Raw genomic sequence first — 10,496 nt, 5'->3', positions numbered from 1 at the left:
AAGTTCTCAGGCTCCAAATTAACTAAAGCCTGTCTTTTTTTCATCCTGCAGCGATCTAACTACCTGCACAGGCAGATGGTGGCTCTGGCTCACCAGTATCCCAACGTCCGGGTCACACCGTGGCGCATGTCTACGATATGGGGCGGTGCCAGCTTGCTCACCATGTATCTGAAGAGCATGAGGGACCTGCTGGCCATGCGAGATTGGTCCTGGGATTTCTTCATCAACCTGAGTGCTGCTGATTACCCAATCAGGTGAGTAATCATTCTCTCTCATTACTCCAGTTTTAACTGATTATTCTGTTGCATCGCTTGGTTTGTCAGTGTTTTCTCTCAGGAATGATTCAAGTTTGTTGGTTGCCGCAGAGAACAATTGAGTTAACACCTGACTAACATCTAGCTGTGGGCTGTTGGGAGATTAGTTCCAAGCAATGTCACAATTTAGTTTAGCAGGGGATTATGGTTAATTGAGTTCACCATTGGCTGTTTGATCTGGTGTCAACAAGCTTGATGGTTCAAATAGCTGTTGAGGGATTACATTTAAGCGTCTTTGTGGAGATTGTACTTTTTTATTATTCAGAATTAGCTCAATTTAATTATGACAGGGCCACAACACCAAAGCAAACCAAGGAACTTGAAGTCTACCCCAGATATTTTTCACATTTGAGGAAGACTCCAGTATTTCAGTATCTCATCACATTACCTGTAACTCAGTGTGGCATTTCTGTCTGTAAGCCGAACTGTGTCTGAAGATTTGAATTATCACCATGATAAATGCCATTAGTGTGCATAACTCTTCAGTCCATAATGAGAGCAGGATGAGAGGTTGAGTAACCCAGCTATTCCCCCGGCTACAATCAATACTACAGCCATGTCATTTTCTGCAGCCCTCAGAAATCTGGGTGTTAGAGATCGATACGGCCGAGTGATGAATTCTGGCCTGTCCCGCACAGCCGTTCAAGGTTAATCCTGCCTCTCTATCACTCCGTCACATGCCACACCTCCAGACCGGAGAGGGAAGTTAGCTGGGAGCCAAAGCCCCTTTAAAGCGAAACATCAAAGAAAAATAAAATGATTCTTTTCATCTCTAGCACTGAGTCAGGTTCAGGTGCAAGCTATAAGTAGCCTGTCAGTGTGTGTGTGTGTGTATGTAGTGCAGTGATGTAGTTGCTATCATTTGTATTATACTGTGCAGAAACACCATTTCTCTAAAACATGAGGACAAATCGGTCCATTAAGGAGTCCGATCCGGTTCCTTCGGTTGTGGTGATGGAGAGTTATTTCTCAGTCCACTATCGTAACAGAAAAAGGGGTCAGCAGAGAGGAAGCTGTGAGGAAAATAACTTCAACAAAAGATAAGAAGAGCGCTAAGAAGAGTCATAGGAAAGTATGTTTTAAAAATATGCTTATTTACTCTTAATTTAGGGTCGTTACCACAAAACATCATTCTGTTTCTTTCTATCTGTAGTGTATAAAGTGCATAAAGTGCAGCAGTAGGACAACGCATTATTCTGAAATAGAAACAATAATGCAACATGGCTTAGTCTGATTTGTCAAATTAAAAAAAAAATCGTTCAGCCCTAAAAGGATCAAAAATGTCTTCAGGAGTTTAAAAATAATCCAACTTTTTCAAATATTTTTACTTAGCACTGCCCCCAAAAATCACCCCACTAATTCTAGAATGATCCATTCTTTCTAAATATAGCTATTCAATAATTTAGTGAACATTCCATATTTCTTCAAATCGAAATATATATACAACATTACAAACTTTAATTTGAAGCAAGAAAGAATTTGAAAATCGAACAAAACGGTAAAGGTACAAGACTGTGTACTTAATGGCTTTAATGAGAAAAAGAACTACAAGTCCCATCAAGCCTTGCGAATGACATAATAGAAATAAAAACGATGGCAACATTTTAAAACTATTGCTTTAAAGATGCTTATTATATAGAGAGAAACAATATATTTTGTTTTGCAAAATATGAAAATCTATTTTTATATTATAATATTTTATAATATTACAGGTCCTTCTCAAAAAGTTCATTATTTTCCATAATGTAATGATAAAAATTAAACTTTCATATATTTTAGATTCATTGCACACCAACTGAAATATTTCAGGTCTTTTATTGTTTTAATACTGATGATTTTGGCATACAGCTCATGAAAACCCAAAATAATAATCAAGGGCAGGGTCAATGCAGTTAGCTATCAGGAGATTTTGGAGCACTTCATGCTTCCATCTGCTGAAAAGCTTTATGGAGATGAAGATTTCGTTTTTTAGCACGACCTGGCACCTGCTCACAGTGCCAAAACCACTGGTAAATGGTTTACTGACCATGGTATTACTGTGCTCAATTGGCCTGCCAACTCTCCTGACCTGAACCTCATAGAGAATCTGTGGGATATTGTGAAGAGAAAGTTGAGAGACGCAAGACCCAACACTCTGGATGAGCTTAAGGCTGCTATCGAAGCATCCTGGGCCTCCATAACACCTCAGCAGTGCCACAGGCTGATTGCCTCCATGCCACGCCGCATTGAAGCAGTCATTTCTGCAAAAGGATTCCCGACCAAGTATTGAGTGCATAACTGAACATAATTATTTGAAGGTTGACTTTTTTTGTATTAAAAACACTTTTCTTTTATTGGTCGGATGAAATATGCTAATTTTTTGAGATGAGCTTTCATGAGCTGTATGCCAAAATCATCAGTATTAAAACAATAAAAGACCTGAAATATTTCAGTTGGTGTGCAATGAATCTAAAATATATGAAAGTTTAATTTTTATCATTACATTATGGAAAATAATGAACTTTTATCACAATATGCTAATTTTTTGAGAAGGACCTGTATAATAATTTATATTATAATTTTGTGATGCCTAAAATAATTAATTTGATTTTTTTTTTTTAGTGATTACAGTTATTGATTTCTATTTTTAGTGTTTTACTTTTTAGTGTATTAGACAAAATAAACAGAATTGTAATATCTGTGAATCTCATCTTCGGAACACAAATTAAGATATTTTTGATGAAATCCGATGGCTCAGTGAGGCCTGCATTGCCAGCAAGATAATTAACACTTTCAGTGCCCAGAAAGCTACTAAAGATGTATTTAAAACGGTTCATGTGACTACAGCAGTTCAACCTTAATGTTATGAAGCAACAAGAATACTTTTTGTGTGCCAAAAAAGCAAAATAACGACTTTATTCAACAACATCTAGTGATGGGCGATTTCAAAACACTGTTTCATGAAGCTTTGAAGCTTTTGTTTCGAATCAGGGATTCGGAGCACCAAAGTCACTTGATTTCAGTAAATGAAGCTTTCTTAGGTGATAAGTGTTTCAAACTTTGAATGGTTCACGTGACTTTGGCAGTTTGATACACACTCTGAACCACTGATTCGAAACAAAAGATTCGTAAAGCTTCAAAGCTTCATGAATTCAGTGTTTTAAAATTGTCCATCAATAGATATTGTTGAATAAAGTCATTATTTTGTTTTTTTTGGTGCACAAAATGTATTCTCGTTGCTTCGTAACATTAGGGTTGAACCACTGTAGTCACATGAACTGTTTTAAATGCGTCTTTAGTAGATTTCTAGGCATGTTGGCATGTAGCATTCTAGGGTGCTATTTACTTGTCACAATTGGTAAAGATTTCTCTGTAGTTTTCACCAGGAATTCTGCTGTTGAAAACGATTAATTAAAAAAAGTTGAAATCATGCAGGCTGATGGCTCCAACAAAACCATATACCATTGTTTAGCAACCTCACAGCTCACAGTAGTTCTGTCTATAAAGGTTTATTGTCATTAAAGTTATTGTTAAAAATCAATTCCCCTACAGAGAAAATGGGATTTTTACTTCTGGTACCCAACTGTTGCACTCTATTGCTGTAGGTTAAAGATCTCCTCTGATTGGACAGGAGTGAGCACAGACTGACAGATCCATTAGACCTCATCTCAATTTGGCCAGAGAGACATGAAGAGTTATCATCCAGACATTCAATGTTTTTTTTCCTTGCCACCAATGGCTTTGACAGAGAAAGCGAGTCCGAGACAGGAAGTGAGGTGAGACAGAGGGAGACAGAGACAAAGCCACAGACAATGTTTGAATGCATGCCTGACTTCCAGTTTAGAGCCACAGTGTGTTTGCTGACACTGCAGACTTCACTCTGCTTCATCGCGGTTGCTCCCATTACCGACTAATTGCGAATGACAACGCGTGTTAGAGGTCCTGGGGGGACATCTTCAGTGTTGGCCTTCCTAAAGACCTGTGCACAGCCCTTTCCCAGAACGCTTTGTCCACATGTCGTGACTGCTATGCCGAGGGACGTGCGGTACCTGTGTCTGGTGACTTAGCCGCTTATTTTCCCCTCTAATTCCCTCCTGATGTCCATCCTTCTGCATGGATGCCTGTGAAAGGGGCTGACAAAAAGCTCTCTCCTCTATAGGCGAGGCTGGACGCCAGGGGCGGAGGGCTCTGTTACACAGTGTCTTTGTTGGGAGCTCCAAGCTCTTTTCTTCCATTTATCCGCTCCATCTTGCTCTTTTTCTCCGGCCCTGTTTTTTAGTCTGTGCAGCTGTATTTATAGCCTTTTCATGAAGAGAGAAAAGGAGAAAACAATGAGTCTGGATTCTGTTGTTCTCCTCTTCCCATGTGGTAACATGGGCTCCATGACGCCCTCTTCTGGAATGGAGCAGCTCAGAAGACAGTTCGGAGTAGATAACTAGCTTACTAAATACTATGCTGTGTATACTGTATTTAAAAAAAAATAAGTTAAACTGTTGGCATTATTCCATTATGAACTCAGTAGGATCCTTCATCTTGAAAAAAGTGATTTTCAGTCCAGTTTTATTTAAAAATGATTAACATTTTTCAGTCCAATTAAATAATTAGTCAAGAAAAAGCAAAACTAAAAATTGTTTTACCTCATTCATCACACTTGAAATTAAAGGGTTAGTTCAACCAAAAATGAAAATTCTGTCATTAATTACTCACCCTCATGTCGTTCCACACCCGTAAAACCTTCGTTCATCTTCAGAACACAAATTAAGATATTTTTGATCAAATTTGATGGCTCAGTGAGGCCTCCATTGACAGCAAGATAATTAACACTTTCAGTGCCCAGAAAGATACTAAAACATATTTAAAACAGTTCATGTGACTACAGTGGTTCAACCCTAATGTTACAAAGTGACGAGAATACTTTCTGTGTGCCAAAAAAACAAAATAACGACTTTATTCAACAATATCTAGTGATGGGCGATTTCATAACACTGCTTCATGAGGCTTCGAAGCTTTACGAATCTTTTGTTTTGATCCAGTGGTTCGAAGCTTTTCAAACTGCCAAAGTCACGTGATTTCAGTAAACGAGGCTTTGTTACGTCATAATTGTTTCGAAATTTCAATGGTTCACCATTGGTGGGTGTGACTTTGGCAGTTTGATACATGCTGTTTTTAAATATGTCTTTAGCATCTGAAAGTGTTAATTATCTTGCTGGCAATAGAGGTCTCACTGAGCCATCGGATTTTATCAAAAATATCTTAATTTGTGTTCTGAAGATATAGCCAAAAATCATATCTCTGTATTTTTTGGCTGAATGGCGATATAAAATATACACCTATATATATTTTCTACTTTTTTCTATTTTGATTTTTAAAAAATGCACTCGTAATATCAAACTACTGTATATCGATATAAACGGTATTGTCTCATCCTGTATCGTTTATAAAATATATCGCACACACTCGATAAACCACCCAGCCCTAGTATGCTATTTTGAACATAACCTTCAATTACAGTCTGCATGTCTCTGACAATGTTCAGAATGGAATACTAGTGTGCTGCCTACTCCATACTGCACCATATAAACTGTGTACAGGCTACTACAGTATATCAATAAATATTATGCATCATGCAATAAACTATCAAACTGTACTACGCTACATTGTTGCCACATGTCCTTACTATGTTGCATGTTTAATTCAGAATTCAGTTATTGAAAATGAATACAGATGTAAATACAAATGACCGTTAACATGAATTATAAGGTTTATTCAAATTTATAAGTAAAATTTGATGGTATGGCACTTTTAACATTAAAGTCTCTCATTGACTTTCGTTTTTAGAATGTTCACAATTCCTGTCTAACTGTAATTTGCATACTATATTGTGATTGGTCTTTCTTGCATTAATTTGGATACTCTTACGTCATTGGTCATATTATACTATTTTGCATTTCAATTTGTTCTATGCTACGATGTTGCCACATGACATCACTATGTTACATGTTTAATCAAAGACTATAGATATAGAAAGACTATTCACTCCTGTTAGTTATGAATGGGAGAAACGGCAATGCACGCAATATGGTGGAATACGTCCTACCGTCTAAGTAAAAGAGCCAATCGCTGATTGATAAAGTCATTGCGTCACTGGCACTCGTTAGAAGCTCCTGTTCCCATAGAAACCGGAGACTCGCGCATAGGACTGCTCATGTGCATTGGCTCGTCTACCCTGAAAAATAACCTTTTAAATGCTATTTTAGCATAAGAAACAACATTTATGGGATGGTTCATGTCAGATTTTGTTGCTGATTTGAAATATGTTATTTAAAGGTGCTGTAGAACGTCTTTTCAAAAGATGTAGTATAAGTCTAAGGTGTCCCATGAATGTGTCTGAAGTTTCAGCTCAAAATACCCCATAGATTTTTTTTAATTAATTTTTTTATTAAATTTAATATTTAATGATGCCCCTATTTTGGGGCATCATTAAATATGCGTTGATTCAGGCTGCGCGGCCCCTTTAAATCTCTCGCTCCCTGCCCCCTGTGCACAGATCCAGACGTTAATACTGGCTGCCCTTGTCTAATGCCTTGAACATGGGCTGGCATATGCAAATATTGGGGGCGTACATATTAATGATCCCGACTGTTACGTAACCTGTTTTCCGGAGGTCTTTTAAACAAATGAGATTTATATAAGAAGGAGGAAGCAATGGAGTTTGAGACTCACTGTATGTCATTTCCATGTACTGAAATCTTGTTATTCAACTATGCCAAGGTAAATTCAATTTTTGATTCTAGGGCACCTTTAATTGTGAGTTCACCAAGCAGTTTTTGAGATTTCAGGATTCCTCCATTCAAATAGATAGGACTTGGTCTTGGATGTCCGAAACAGCTGCCCGGAGGCGTTGCAAATATGTCCGCCGAGTGAACTTAAAAGGAGTTAATTCAGGGGTTTAATTCAGCATTCAGTTATTGAAAATAAATACAAATATTTTAAATTTTTGTTACTGCTTTGTGTAAAAACATACAAATTTTTGGCAGTTTGATTTGAAAAAGGATTCAAAAAAGATATTCATTTCCAGTTCATTCATCGCTATTAAGATGTAATTGGGCGCATTGCATTATAGGATGCAGTATTCCTTACGGTTTGCTCTGATGGCATATTGTGCGATTGTAGAAGGCCATCCAAGTATTCCGTGCCTACAGAAAATTTGCATACCTTGAAGAGGCCTCAAAAATAAAGCGTAAACATCCTCTCTGTCTCTCTCTTTCTCCTGCTCTCTCCCACTTGGACTGATGCTCATTGTTATTGCACCGTTTTGACGGCACTGCAGTGATTTCAAATCTCACTGGTAGCTCTGTTACAGAATACAGCACTCTAATAACCTGAGGTCTGAGTTTAGCCAGCGCAGGGAGTGACTGGCAGCTGTACATGCAGTGAGCACTGGAGCAGGGTTTCATTTCACATGCCACACTGGGTTACCCATGCTGATCTTTTTTTTTTTCAAACAGGAGAGACACTGCAGGTCAGAGTGCATTTGTGCATGTTCATCTTTTTACCACAGCAGTTAAATATTTAATGTGGTCTTATAATGAACGGTCGATGATATAGCGCCTTAAGCTATTGAAACGAGCCGTGTGAGATAAAGTTGTATGTGATTGACTTGTGCAGCTGTATGGGCATGTTGACGAGTGATGATAGGATGACTGACTGTTTACTAGGGAGCTAAAATTCACATACAAACATCAACAAATTCACCTCAGCTATTTATTACTCTTTGGTTGTGAAGAAACTTTTGTTGCCTTTTTTTGGACCCAAAGTACGACAATTTTCTTGACTTATTTTTGCAATGAATTCAGATCTGTTCACTTAAAGTACATTTTTTATATGAATTATAAGGTTTATAAGAATTTTAAAAAATTTATATGATTTGGCACCTTTAACATTAAAGTCTCCCATTGACTTTCATTGTAAGAATGTTCGCAATTACTATCTAACTAGTAATTTGCATACTGTATTGTGATTGGCTTTCTTTCTTGTGTTTATTTGCATGCTGATAATAGTATTGTTGATTCTTGTTCACAGTCAAGGCTAGTAACCAAAAAATTGCTGGTCTGATTCCCAAAAATGTGAGCCATGAGTCGATGTTTTTTTTTGAGCAAGACATTTTTCAACTTCCACCATCCCTGGTATTGTAACGATAAATAAAGATTTTATTATTCTTTTTATCTTTAGTGTGAAGTTATTTCCCCTCTACCAGAAGCCTGCAGTGAAAAAACAAACATGAGAGAGGAGTGTGTATGGGGAAAAATGACTAAAAACATTCAGGCAATGCATTGCGACAGGCGGTGAAACAGGGCAGTTGGCATTTGGGTTTGAATCTGGCTCTGTATGTGAGCTTGGACTCGCCCAGAATCCCTCATGCTCCATGCTCATTAACACTGTGGCTCATTAGCCTGATTAGCAAACTCTGTTACTTTTTCTCTCTTTCACTTGTTTTCTGTTTTCCCTTCCAACACTTTTGATCTCTCCTCAGGACCAATGATCAGCTGGTGGCCTTCCTGTCCAAATACAGAGATATGAATTTCATCAAGTCTCACGGGAGAGATAACGCTCGGTGAGTGCTGACATGCGATCGTGCTGATGGCTTATGGTGCTGAGACACTGTAGCACGTGCCAGTTGCACAGAAGGGTGCCTTTTATAACCGATAAAAATAAATTTGTAATTTGCATTGTTGATAATTGCCAACAGATTCATCAGAAAACAAGGTTTGGACCGGCTTTTCTTTGAGTGCGACACCCATATGTGGCGGCTTGGAGACAGGAAAATTCCAGAAGGCATATCCGTAGATGGAGGCTCTGACTGGTTTCTGCTCAACCGAATGTTTGTGGAGTACGTCATCAACTCTCAAGACGACCTTGTGACCAACATGAAGCGTTTCTATGCGTACACGCTACTACCTGCGGAGGTGAGATGCCAAAATACAATACAAAATCATGTTAAAGAGGAAAAAAATGTTTTTCAAAAAAAAAAAAAAAAATCTAAACATTCTTAAAACAACGAAAATTTACTTAATTTACTTGAATAACACATTTATTTGTGAATAATCTGTTTTGGATTGCGGTTATTCTTGTTTTTCCTTGTTTTAAACAATATAAATAAATGAGTGAGGTTTAAGTTTAAAACAAGAAAAAAGGGGGTAAAAACGTGATTTTAAAGGAATAGTTCACCCAAAAATGAAAATTCTGTCATTAATTACTCATCCTCGTGTCGTTCCAAACCCGTAAGACTTTCGATCATCATCGAAACACAAATGAAGATCTTTTTGATTAAATCTGAGAGCTTGCTGTTCCTCCATAGACATCTACGCAACTGACACTTTGATGCTTCAAACAGTTCATAAAGAGATCTTAAATCCATATGAATTGAGTGGTTTAGTCCAAATTTTCTGAAGAGACGCAATTGCTTTATATGATGAACAGTTTGAATTTAGGCTTTTATTCACATGTAAACACTCATCAACTCACACATCAGTTGTGGTAAACGGAAGCTCAAGCCTGACGTGCGAGAACCAAAGAGGTTCGTTCTTTCAAAGCGATGGTGTCTCTTCAGAAAATTTGGACTAAACCGCTCAATTCATGTGGATTAGTTTTACGATCTCTTTATGAACTTTTTGAAGCATCAGTTGCATGTCTATGGAGGGACAGAAAGCTCTCAGATTCCATCAAAAAGATCTTCATTTGTGTTCAAAAGATGAACGAAAGTCTTACGGGTGTGGAATGTATGAACAACTAATGACAGAATTTTCATTCTTGGGTGAACTAACCCTTTAAAAATAAAATTTTAATATTGTTATATATTCATAATATAGTATTATATAGTATAATTCTTATTTTAGACAATTTTGTTTGTAAATTAAATGTATTTTGTTTTAAGGCCATTTAGATATTTTTAATAAAAAACACGACTAATAATGATCAAGAAAATGACTTTTTCATTGCACAATATTACAACGATTCTGCTACATTAATTCACTAGATTGGCGTTCCATTAATTTTTCTCACTGATTCACCAAGTTTGAAGTTTATGATGATAAATTGAGTAAATTTCCAAAAAGCGGGAATGAATTTGCATAGTTTTATTTGCTCATTTACATTGTGTATTTGCTCATTTGAAATGACTGTCAATGTGTTAGTTTTAATGAA

The 10,496-nt window shown here is 37.1% G+C and overlaps 1 protein-coding gene across 1 annotated transcript in view; it reads left to right on the top strand.

The window, feature by feature from the left end:
* The window catches only part of xylt1 (xylosyltransferase I), a 69,268-nt gene that overhangs the window by 43,358 nt on the left and 15,414 nt on the right, over window positions 1–10,496 (top strand). The window contains 3 exon segments of the mRNA XM_048202603.1: window positions 52–254; window positions 8,827–8,907; window positions 9,043–9,259. Of these exon segments, the coding sequence (XP_048058560.1) occupies window positions 52–254; window positions 8,827–8,907; window positions 9,043–9,259 (501 nt within the window).

This window comes from Megalobrama amblycephala, linkage group LG1 (genome assembly GCF_018812025.1).
Source record: "Megalobrama amblycephala isolate DHTTF-2021 linkage group LG1, ASM1881202v1, whole genome shotgun sequence".
NCBI lineage: Eukaryota > Metazoa > Chordata > Actinopteri > Cypriniformes > Xenocyprididae > Megalobrama > Megalobrama amblycephala.
This window is presented reverse-complemented; position numbering and strand designations above follow the sequence as displayed.